The 12,779-nt window shown below is 35.0% G+C and overlaps 1 protein-coding gene across 1 annotated transcript in view; it reads right to left on the reverse strand.

Moving 5' to 3' along the window:
* The window catches only part of ADGRV1 (adhesion G protein-coupled receptor V1), a gene marked incomplete at both ends in the record, with an annotated part of 263,072 nt that overhangs the window by 191,273 nt on the left and 59,020 nt on the right, over positions 1-12,779 (reverse strand). Inside the window, 13 exons of the mRNA XM_080362309.1 lie at positions 51-194; positions 277-443; positions 1,569-1,693; positions 2,371-2,546; positions 4,038-4,300; positions 4,729-4,870; positions 5,362-5,500; positions 5,873-5,951; positions 8,597-8,690; positions 9,236-9,399; positions 10,918-11,097; positions 12,123-12,222; positions 12,466-12,596. Of these exons, the coding sequence (XP_080218435.1) occupies positions 51-194; positions 277-443; positions 1,569-1,693; positions 2,371-2,546; positions 4,038-4,300; positions 4,729-4,870; positions 5,362-5,500; positions 5,873-5,951; positions 8,597-8,690; positions 9,236-9,399; positions 10,918-11,097; positions 12,123-12,222; positions 12,466-12,596 (1,904 nt within the window). The remainder of the gene's footprint in view (positions 1-50; positions 195-276; positions 444-1,568; positions 1,694-2,370; positions 2,547-4,037; positions 4,301-4,728; positions 4,871-5,361; positions 5,501-5,872; positions 5,952-8,596; positions 8,691-9,235; positions 9,400-10,917; positions 11,098-12,122; positions 12,223-12,465; positions 12,597-12,779) is intronic.

The following is a 12,779-nucleotide window of genomic DNA, read 5'->3' on the forward strand; positions in this document are numbered from 1 at the left end:
GCCAGATTGGACAGCCTCCCAAGGTCTTTTTTTGAGTAAAACAGATTTACCTTCAAGAGTCTGCGTCCAGGCACAAATGCATACACAGTGTTGTTGGAAGCTCCCTGCCTGTCTCCTCCATGAGTTATCACAAGGTAGGGAGAGGCACGGATTTGGAAAGACACACAGCTCTTAGGATTCCACATACTGAAATTCTGAGAGAGGAATAAAAAAGACAAAGTGAGGCTTAGATTCTTTATTAAGTATCACACTTGGTGCCTGCAAGGAAACATTTACCTCGACAGGAACAAATACTCCTTTCCACTGGTAGACAGTAGAAAATGTAGCAGGAGGCGTACGCAATAGAACACCATATAGGATTTCTCCTGATGTAAAGAAACACCAGCTAGATGCTGACTCTTCTACAAAACTTTGCAAGACAGACAGGACACTGAAACCACCCCCTGTAATACAGCAAAAGAAAATACTGTTTATTATTACCTCATTCTTGAGGTATTTTTCAATGACATTTTCATGATTTACCTGCCAAAAGTAGACCTAGTATGAGAAATGTTTCAGTTGTCTATAAACAGTTGGTATAAGTGTATATAAATTCATGAGAAAAATAGAGTACTGAAGATGCAATGATAATTAAGCAATACATGTATTCATTTATTACAGCTGCATATGGAAGATGCATAGGCAATTATAGTCTGATTCAGAATGACTCAGTTTGGAATTTAGCTGGTGAAAAAATTAGCTGGATACCAATACTGAAATTAAAAATAGAAAGTAGAAAATGTAGGTGTTTGTCCTCCTTGTCCCCCTGATCACAACAGGCAGTCATGGCACTAATATCCTTAAACTCCTTAAGCCATTCAGCTGGCTTATAGAAAAAAGAGCTGTTGTCAGAATTAAGTCCAAGAACTGAAGTCCTAATCCTAGAGGTAGGTTAGACAAGTTGCTGAGCCAGACAGAGATTTTCATCTGTGTTCAAAATCAGGCATTTCCTTCTTTCCCTTGTTGATTTCAGTCTGCACTGGTGAGCAGCATATATCTATCAGTATTGGAACAAAAAAATACTTAGCATGGAAATGGGAACAAGCAGGCAGAGATAGAAGAATGTCTTTGGACCAGATTAAAGTGTTCATGAAATTAGAGCCTGAGACTCCCATAAATGCACACTGGGAAATAGGACAGAAAATGTGTGGTGGCATTTTTTCAGACTAAGGCTATGTCAGGATTATGTGAAGTGTGTCTCTTATACTGTATTAGAAAAATACAAAATTTAAAAAAGAGAATAATAGATTTTATTTAACAAAAGTCTAGTGACAATAATGTTTGTATAAGAAGCAAGAAGAGCAGATTACTGAAAAAGAGTGGCAGGGTGGCTGATAACAAGGTGATACTTAAGCAGCTAAGCTCTTTTGTCTAATGAATTTTGACACGCTCAGAAAGACATTAATTAATGTAATTGAGGCTGAATATGCAAATTTAGATTCCAAAGTAACATCTCCTGTATGTTTGGCTCGTCTCTTGCTATCTCCACTCTGTCAAAAGCAGTGGAATTCTCTATGAAATGAACGTACTGATGCCAAATGCAGTATCCGACAACGTCTCCCACTCAACACTCACAGACACGTTGAGCCCATTACTCCGTGAAACTCTCAAATAAGCTGTGGTGTTGGCTTCTTCGATTATGAGGAAATTTGTCCTAAATTTGAAATATGTGAAAATAAATAAAAAAAATGTGTTATCTTTCTAATATAAGATACTTAGAGTACAATTCCAGCTGTGGAATATACAAGACAAATAAAATAACTGGTTTTGCTATCTGACAGACTGGTAGCTACATTAAGGTCGCCCAGTGTTTCTTACCACAAGACCTCGGTAAAATGGTAAAATCAGCAACATTTTAAACAAGTCTGAAATTTAATACACCACCTGTACAGTTTAAGCTGAATGATTTTTGAAAACGTCGTTCCATAAAATTTATTTGCTTCTGAAAAAAACAGCCCTGAGTGAAAGTTCGTTTTACACAAGCTTAAAACCAAAAATGAATTATCAAATGTATTACTCCGTGAGCACTGATCTGAGGTTTGCATTACTACTAGTGGAATATTTACGCACTAACAAAATACTGTTTTAGGGAAAAAACATAAAGAAATTGACAATTCTAAAGATGGATGGTCCATTTTAAGTGTTTTTCTGTTCTTTTGTATAGCAGTAACAGTATTTGACAGACAGTGTATTTTTCAAAATTACAAATGTTTTACAACTGGCTTGCTGAATTTCTTCAAAGGGATCCATCAAAAACAAAGTTGTAGAGGGATTATGATTGATTTTATTGATTATGAAAAATCTTCTTTTAGCTGAACCAGTGTTTATTACCTATTTTTGAGTGGATAGATGCTGAAAAGCCCTAGCGGAGCCTGGTTCTGCAGTACTGTAATCATGGTTTGCACTCTTGTGCCCAGCCTGGCTCCTCCCGTTGGATTGAAGAGGGTGACGACAAAGTGCTCATCCATCTCTGGTTCCTCATCCAGTATCGCAGAAATATGCAATGTCTGGTAAGAAAACAAGCATGGAAAGCTGTTGAGACTTGAGAGCTGATGATGACTCAAGCCCATCAGACCAAGCTACTGCTCCTGTTGCTTCTCTACAGCTTTGGGCAGCACAGCAGGAGAACCGCAGCTCTTGGAAATGGAGAAGATGGAATTGAGACAAGGACACTTTGGGCTGAGGTTCTAAAGTCATCCATGACCTCCACTGGCACAAGACTAAGAAAAGCACAAATTTTATTTTACTTTTTTTCTTTCTCCTTTTTTTCTCCTCTCATCCTAAAACCCCCTGAAATGTGATAGGTTTTGATCCTTTTTTCATATTTATTCTACACGTTGTTGGTAATCCATAGTCCTCATACAACTATCTGATCCCCTAATGCAGCTCAGTCATGCTGGTTTTAATTTACTTTACTTGGCTCCAGGGCAACAGGGTAATTCTACCACTGCTGCTGGGAAGAAAGAAGAGAAAAAGGCAAGAATGGAAGGATATTTGAAATACTTTCTCTCTTCTTGGTGCTTCTTTTCCTTCTACTGCACCACTGGGGATGAGAATAGGATCTTCTCAAGACAGACTTGAATTAGCAGAGAAATATCTAGAAAGAGGTAGGTGTTTTCACTATCATTTGGGGCTCATTGCTATCCTTCCTACTACCCAAACAGACAAAAGTCTACAGAGCAACATATAGCTTGCTATAGGAAAAAAAAAAAGTTAGTAATGATGGATCCGGAACTAAACATGTTCTCAAACCCTTCTAGATCCCTGTTTACATCTGCAATAAACCATATTTAGAGGTTTTTTCAAGAAGACTTTCACTTCCCACAGATGTGCTATGCTGCCCAGCACTGCAGTTCCAAATGTATTTAAGGTTCAGAAATTGAAAACCAGCATTTCCAGAAAGGTCTGTTTCAATTCTATCCCACTAGCCATAATGTACTAACCTCTTACTGATCCTGGATTCAGTAATAAATAACATAAAATAAATAATAAAATGAACTGCCATTAAACTTCAGAAGGTTGAGGATTTCACAAATTTAAGCTAGCTCATTTTCTAGCTGACATTTTTGTGGGGATAATACAGACGTAGTGAGTTTAATAAACCATTTTCTGTTACTAAGACCCTGAGAGCTGTTTACGTTTTGCATTTTCTGCAGCACACTCTGTGTGGTTTAGACCAGCTGAAGTATCACATTAAGTAATGGGATTTTTACTTCAACCTTAACTATTTACGCTTATAAATTATCACTTTATTTCAAAGTTTGTGTTTCAGCTACATGCTGAACACGTAAAAGTAAATGTTGCTATGCATTCATAAACAGTATATACCCATTATATTGTTTTCAATTTACATTATCCATTACAAAGACTGAAATATCTAGAAAAGAGCATATTTAATTTTCATGCACTCGCAATCCCATGACCCAATTTACCCTAATCTTTCCAACAATTCCTAAAAAGCTTTCTTCACTTCTCTGGTATAATAATCATCAAATTACCTTGAATCTGACTCCCTCTTCCAGCACGATATATCCTTGAGAAGGGGTCAAATCCACTGATGCCTCTGAAGAATTAATTTCACTTACAAGATATTGAACAGTCACGGTGCCAAATATCCCCTGAGGAGGTTCTCTAATAATATTTAATACTGCAACACTTTCCATCAAATGGAGAGCTGTTTGCTCTCTTAGGAAGAAGTGGTCACTGTTATTGAATGACAAAATTCCATGGCCATCATCATTGGCAAGTATGGTAATTGTGGCTTTTGAGAAATAAATAATGGAAATATTATTTAATTAACACGGTAAAACATAATTGTATGTACATACAAATCAAATACATACAAATACATCCTTTTATTCCTTTAGTGTATATATAATGCTTTAGTGTCCATAATATTACTTGAAGAGATTATGCAAGCATTTTAGTTTACCTAGGAATATTTATAGACAGGTATAATCTAGACTCTCTTATTAAAAAGCTCACTTTCAAATTTTTGATTCTTTATTTTACGTATTATCTTGTTAATTGCAAAGAATTCACAGGGATGTTTAAGAACTTTCCGAAGGAGTATAAAGATCTACTATGCCAGGGCAATGGTGTTTTCTGAAATAAGATTATTCAGAAGAATAAAATTAAAATGATTGTCGCACAATCCTAAAGAATTATAACATCAAAACTAAGTTTTACCTGTTGTGTTCTCCCCTAATTCCAGCCCCAGAGAGGGATTTGTTAAAATTAACTGGAACTTCTCATCACCTTCAGGAATATCATCATCAAAAATCGTAACAACAACAGATTTATTCCTTTCTCCATCAGCAAAAAAAAGCGTCTAGCATTGAAACACAGAAAGCATTGAGTACATAGTAATTGATAACATGCAAAGAATTTTTCAGCTAAGGTAAACAGAATTGTATTAAATACAAAGGAAAAGTAGGCAAGCAGAGCTATAATCTCTGTGTCCTAATAAATTGATTAAAAACAGAAGTAAAAATGTTCAGCACATTGCAGAATGAGGGCAAACGAGCAATTTACTTTGAAAGTTCTGCTGTAAAAAATATGAATCTTATCTTTAAGCAAAATTGTATTTGAGATAGATGTTTGAACGTTTGCAATGTGTCTTATAAAAATACTTCCATATTTTAAAAGAAAGAAACAGTAAAATAAGATGACTAATTATATTCTCATTCAGATGACCAAAGTAATTGAAACTAGATGAAAAATCTGGCTATATTACTGATCATTCTGCAGAATAAACATGATGACATTCTTTTGAGGACGCTGAAGGAATGAAAAGTGCTCAGTTTAGAATTTGTTTCTTACCCTTGAGATCACATTAAAGTCCAAACCCAGCTGTGCCTCCAAATTCTGGGCATAAAAAAATACAGACACATTGCCATATGATCCTCTGTTTCGGTGTGCCACTATTGTCAGATTCCCATGAGATTCATTAACTTCAAAACTAAAACAAAAAGCAAAAAAAACCAATCTCAGTGCCTTCTGAGTATGTTATTTTTAATAATATGGTAGACAGTCGTTATATTTTCACTTCAAATCATTCCCTCTGCTTTATAAGAAAAAGGCATCATCATAGTATCAGCACCATTACAATTGTCTAATACAATCTTTTTTACCTTTGTTTCTTGCCTAAATGGAGTTGAGCTATAGGAGGTTGTGTTTTTTTCCTGTTTATTATGACAGATTAAGCCTATGTTAATGGGTGCCTTCTTCCTAGGAGTTTAGTAGGAGTTTTAGTGTTAACTGAAAATGAAAATAACTGGCCAACCCCAATTACCAATGGACAAATCAAGTTCTTCAAGGAGACAAGACTTACTTGGTACTTCCCCATTCAATTACTCCACTCACTCCATCATTAGCATCAATAATAATTTGAGAAGCTAAACCTTCCACATCTAAAATGGAAAACAGAAGGACAAAAATGAAGTCCAATTTCATTATGTTCAAGAATCATAGAAGCAATTTTTAAATCTCTGTTAGTTTTGGAAAAGAAATACATAATTTTCTGTTACCAAAATGTAGGAGAAAATTGTAGTGAGCAAGATAACTGGAAAGGCTCAAAGCAAATCTCTGCTTACTACCTTAGTATCAGAATGGCAACAGTGCCTTGAATTATCACTGTTACCTTTAATAACGCATACAAAAAAAGACTAAAGAAAATTTAGAAAGTAAAACACAGCAGAGAAGACTTAGGAAATACCAAAACCAAGATTTGTTGTGGAATCTTAATTTATCTTCATTGTGTACGTTTATTATGATGACATTCAACATTTTGCAGACTGTGATATTCTGAATATGGGAGGGAAATGAGAAAGAAATAATAATAAATGATCCACTATTTCATCCTCTATTAATGTTTCTTGTCTGATCATAAACCTTACCAGCACATACCTCAGATTCTACTACAAATACAGAATTATCAATTTCTTTGTAGGGTGTTTATGTACTGTAACATTAGATTGCTTCATAGAGACATGTACCTTCACAATAACTCTGAAACATTAATGTATATATTGCACTGTGAAAATATTGACTAACAAAGTAAAGCCAGAAGCATCCATTGATTTCAAGGACCAGAATTGATGGTCAGAACTTGATTCTTCTTAGAAAATAGTGCCTTAATTTGTTCAGACAACAGCACTGAATAGTCATTCAGTAACCTTAAGTTACTTTAACTTACTTTTAATAAGACTTAAAAAGAAATGAAGGAAATAATGGCAATTTCTACAAACAGACTGACTCCACTGAATCCACAGTACATACACTATAGTTAGATCTATAGGAAAGATTTGTGTGAATAAGTGAATAAAAGTAAAAGCTCATTGCCATGTATCCAAACCTATGAGGGAGTGATGAAGATCAGCAGTAGCTGCAAAACCTCTCCACAAACAGCGGAAATGTCACCCAGTTTTAGAAACCCAGAGGGAGTTGTAGCAACTACAGACCTTTCAGCTTCACTCCTAACTTGCATTTTCCCTCGTCGTGTCATTGTGTGATCAGTTCACCCAGCATCTGTAATACTTTGCTTTCAATATCAGACCTCTTATTTCATATCTGGCATCCTTCTCCTCCCCTGATGGCCCTCTCCTCCATCTTAGCTCCTTCTTGTACCCATTAATTTTATTACTTTTTCTCTCGTCATTCTTAGCTGTTGACCATTTTCCATTTTTCTAATTCCTCATACTTTTGTACGAGCCAAGCTCTTCCACCTTTTCTAGAAGACGGGAGCAAGAGCAGCACGGAGGAAACAACACAAGCCTCTTTATGTTTGCTATTTCTGCTCTTTATCAGTGAAGCCTCAGGTCAGAAATGAAGGTCACTTAAGTTCAGTGTGTTCAGTTCTACTCCACATGTTGCATGCACATGGCCATACAGCACATACAATATGCTCTAGATGTGTAGGACTGACTGCACATGCTTATATCATGTGCAGAACCCCCATCTCTTTTGACATTAGACACATCCAAGAAATACTTCAAATATCTTGTATAGCATATGTGATTGCTAGAAATTCTAAACAAATGTGTTGCACCAACTAGGAGTTTAATCGTCAAAATCAAAATACACCATCAGGGAAAACAAGATTAGAAAACAACCTGACAACAGACTTTGTAATGACATCTTACAATGAGCACAAGTTTCTGTCTCATGAGTTAAACTATTATCTGTTAATCCTGAGTACATTTAACCCCAGATATCACAGCAGGGTTGAATGGTCACGATTCAAAGAGACCACCAATCCTTTACAATGGAACATGAGACTACGCTGCATTCAGTGCGATTTAGTTCCGAAAAACCTTTTGCACTCATATGCTACCATTTTTATGCTTAGATTTTAATCACAGCTCAGTCTCTACAAATGGGGAATGAGTCTTGAACGTTACCTTTCAATCTGTAACGAATTAACTCTGTCACTTCTATAGGCATGCAAAGAAGAGAGGAAAGAATCGCAGAGGATGTTAGAAATAATCAGTATAAATAGTCTTCAGTACCACAGGACAATCTAACTGTCCTTAAAGCCAATGGCATCTGTGCTACTGAATTCAGAAGACGAACAAGGAGCTAAGTAAGTAAATGATAATGAAGTTCACTGGAAGATTAGGAAAACCATACAATAAGACTCCTAAAAGTAAATCTGAGAGAGAATTTAAAAAAATATACTTTAAAAAGAGTGAACAAAGTAATTACATAAAGTTAGTTGGTTTTTTTTTTACATTTTTGTTTCCATTATGCACTTGGAAATGAAAATCAGATCAACATTCTACCACTAAAACTTTTCAGTGAATTGTGTTCTCCAACTGTTAATTGCTAACTGCTCTATGAAAATCACTTTTTAACTCTTAGAGCTTAAACAAAAAGTAAGAAGCAAGTGTAATAATGAGTATGTTTGCTATTCTACAATGTTTCTTTCAGAATATCCTGTCTCATACTGGCATATGTGGCAAGTAAGTGGAATAATGATAAAATGTCAGAGTAATATAATCTTCATGCAATTCATATAAAAGGAAAACCAAAGATAATTCTGTAGGAGTTGTTTTACCCAGTCGAGGTGGGGATGAAGTTGAATGGTTCATGATGAGTTCCACCGAAGTTAAATTAACCAAGAAGAACTCTTTCACCTCTGGTACATCATCCTGCAAAACACAAATTCAGTACATCTTTTCATTTTCCTTTGAGAAACTGTCACAGAAGTCACCAAGAAGAAACACACTAGAAGTCTCTAATATTATAACAACACTAGAATTGATTTATTTTTTCTGTTTTCATGAAATACTCTTATTGGGTGTAAAATTTATTATTCTGTTGAAGTAAGACATTATATTTCATAAAAAAGACCCTGGTGACACCAGACTAATCTTGTGAATAAATTTCTACCCAATTTTAAAGGGATAAACCCAACCACTGAGAAAGTAAGGGCTTGTAGTAAGCAATGAATTACACTGTTCTGAATATCAGATAGCCAAGTGTTAATGAGACAGGAGAATTCCATTTATGCATAGGTAGAGCTGTTTTGTGTTATTATTTGTCCTTCTGTGATTTTAGCATTAAGATAAAAGCCATTTTTCTAAATGACAATGAAATATATAGCTTCAAATGCTATATAGGTTGTGAGCTTTAGGTTCTAAAATATGCCTCTTCTGATGTCATATAGAACAGAACAAAAGGGTTTAGAATTTACCTCTAGAATAGTAATATTTATGGCAGCTGATGTTTCTCCTTCTTCCAAAACCAGTGAGTCAGAAACAGCTATATAATCAGCTCCCGGTTCAGCCAAGGTCCCTTCTGTCTCATTACTTAAGGTGAGCAGTCCTGGAACTGTGGCATACGTAATGTTGATAGCACCTGTTTAATTTGTAAGAATAGAAAAAAAAAAAATCAATTCTTAGGTAATGCTTACTGGAACAGACAAAGAAAAGAGATCAATTGCTCATCTATAAAATGAAAAGCCTAACTGCAAAGCAGAATGATTAAAAGATTAATCTGGAGCCAATGGAATATTGTTATTGTTCTTAATGTGCCTTCAGTCCAGCCTTTGGTGATTTCTCCAACCTCACAGGACTCAAAAAACCTTATAACCAAGTGTATTCAGATATTTGAGGTGCTGTGGACACTGCTGAAGTATTACCTGGGACATCTAATGTATTATTAATACTAGGTTTGGTGCCAAGGGAAGTAGCGTGTTTCAGGAGCAACTGATATCCAAAGACATTGCTGGGAATTACAGCTTAAGAAATCCAGTCTCCTTCCCAGGCAGATTGACATGGACCCCAATACAGGATAAAAATTAGGGGACATACTGATAAATGTTACCAAGAACAAAAGTTACACGTTTTTTTTATAATAAACCTATACCTCACTAATCCGTCAGGGTAAGTCAAGTTGAGGGTAAGTCAAGTTGCAAATAAAAAGAGAGTGATCCTGGAGATAAAATGACAGACGAAATTCAAAGCTAGTCTGCATGAAATAAAATATAAGATATAAAAGAATCTTAGTTTAAATAAATAATGATGGACTTTAATTAAAGTAAGAGATGTTACATATACTACATATACTTATCTTAAAGCATTAGGTTCCTAAGCAGTGTTCCAAAAGTAAATTAGATACTGACTGATACTAAAAAAGAATTGGGAAAACAGAAATGCCATTCAAATGGCTCTACAAATTGGTGGTGTGTCCAGACCTTAAACATTCTATGTAACTGGTCACTTCATTTTGAAACAGATATAACAAAAGAAACTAAGAGTGATTATCACGGACTAGTCTAAAAAGGTAAATAGGAAATTACTACACGTCATCTCACAATAGAAGTTGAAATTCTCAGGCAACAAACACAAGAAAATATTTCTGTACACACCAATTTGTTAAATTCTGGAATTAAGTGCGACTTACATTTATGGATGTTAAAGACAAATTGATTCAATATCACGTTATTTGGAATAAGAAATTATCAGAGGAGACATAAACTGAAATTAGTGGTCTGAATGCAACATTTTCCAAGGGACTTTCCCAACTTGCCTGCTTCTGGAAGCTTAGAGTGGAAATATGTGGGATGATCATTCCATACAAGCTCCTTTTCTCATATGTTTTTTATTTCTTTTGGAGAGTCTAAGACTTGGAGGCAGATTCATTGGGCTAAAGGTAGTAACCCTAATAGCCGACTAATTTTGCCACAGCTCACAGACTCCTTGCTGTGGAAATGAGGGCAATGGCTCCAGTTTTAAATAAACTTAGTTTCTAAGCCTGCAGAAGCTTAGAAGTTATGAGAGTATCTAGTGTATCCAAGATTTTTTAATCATAGCTTTCATTTGCCTAATGATTACCAAAACAGAGTTTTCTTTCTCTTGGAGTTGTTATACAAACCTAGAGATCCAAATTCTCTGTTAACAAAAAGCTGAACTGTTTTGTTTTCCTCTGGAATTAAAACTACCCTGGATGGGGAAGCAAAATTCAAGACTCCATGTGGTTCATCACTTGCTTCTACTGTCAGAACAGCTTCATATCCTTGACTATCCAAAACAGCAGCACCTGAGGAAGAAACTCCTGCAAAAGAATCAAAAGACTACAGTGAATAAAGTGTTATGCAAATTTTTTTTGGTCTTACATTACTGCTATTATTACATTCAAATGATGGTCTGTAAGAATATAAAAGAAATTAAACCAATTGCACAATGCACCCACTGAAGTTTATGGATGGTGTGGAATGTATATATATTTACATACTGTAAAAAATAAAGGAACATAAAAACACAACACAAATTGTATTCATACTAAATAAAGAGTCATGAAAACATATTAAGAAATGAGAAAACTTAATAGGCTAGTGCCAAATATCAACTTCCCTAAACTTTCTCTATTGTCAAAGGAACGAGAAAGTTTTCCCAGGAATTAACTCCAAAAGCTAAAATTACATTCAACTTCTCAATATTTCCATTACAAAATCACTCCCTTTCCCAAGTGTCACCTTGATGAATAACTGTTGGTGCATCCATTTATGCTTATCCTGACAAATTCCACACGTCAAGAAATAATTTTGGCAAGTTGGTAAGGCACCTAGCAGCAACACAATCCATGTCACATTAGTTTGGTGCTTAGACATTAATTGCAGTTTAACAGAAGGTATTTTCAGAAGGGATGCAGTTTCATGCTTCTTTTCTCATTATAAATTTGATATATATAAAATTGAATGGCAAGAATAAAATATTCTGACCTTGAATTCAGAGATAGAACAGAAATCTGGCATGAGAAGATTGCTTTAAAAGAAAAATATCCACTTATTTCATGGCAATGGTATCCAGAATACATTATTAAGCTCACGTTTGTGTTCAGTTAAAGAGAAGCAAATAATCACTGAATTAAACAAGCAGAGTTAAATCAGGATTAAAACCAATTAATAAAAATTGCAAAGACACTATGGGTTTTTCATATATTTGTTTAAATAATATGTGAATGAACTTCATGTAGTTTACACCAGCTGTCCTACACCTTCAAACTGGATTAATACATATGAAAATATGACACTACTACATGGTAGTTTTAATACATAGGAGTCTATAATTCTGCATTACCTTCTGTTTTGATGTTGTATAGGATGATCTGGTATTCTTCTTTCTCTTCGGGAATATGGTCATCCAGCAAGTGAACATACAATGTTGCATTCAATGTCTCCTATTTATTTTATTGGTAAAGGGATTAGTCATTATTGTATAAAATATAAGTTATATGACTGTATTATATGTATTTTGAACAATACCTTCAAGAAACGTAAAGTATGAAAACCTATGAAGTCCCTCCAGTTTAGAACTCAAAGAGTAAGGGATAAAAGTAAATAATCAGACCAAGACTAGTTTTCCCAGCTCAGTCCTAATGACAATGTTCTCCTGCAGCCATTAGCTTTGCTTATGGACTTACCTCAGGAAAAAAGAGGGTTCCAGAATAGTTTTCAAAATTCTGTTTTACATTACGCCCAACTATTTTCCATTCAACGGTAACATTTCCCAGTCCTGGGGCAGTTCTTACAACATGGAATTGCAGCTGTTCTCCTAGGAACAAAGGGTAAGACACAACATTTTGGGGTTTCCTCTCCTATGTATCAATTATAAAAATGAGAAGCCAAAAAATGCATAACAGTTACAATATTTTTTCTGGAAGACATTCACACTTTTAATAGCGAGCTCAAAAGTAGTTATATTACATGTTTGTTTTTAAGACTGAAACAACAACAA

Source organism: Nesoenas mayeri, assembly GCF_963082525.1.
Source record: "Nesoenas mayeri genome assembly, chromosome: Z".
NCBI classification, from domain to species: domain Eukaryota; kingdom Metazoa; phylum Chordata; class Aves; order Columbiformes; family Columbidae; genus Nesoenas; species Nesoenas mayeri.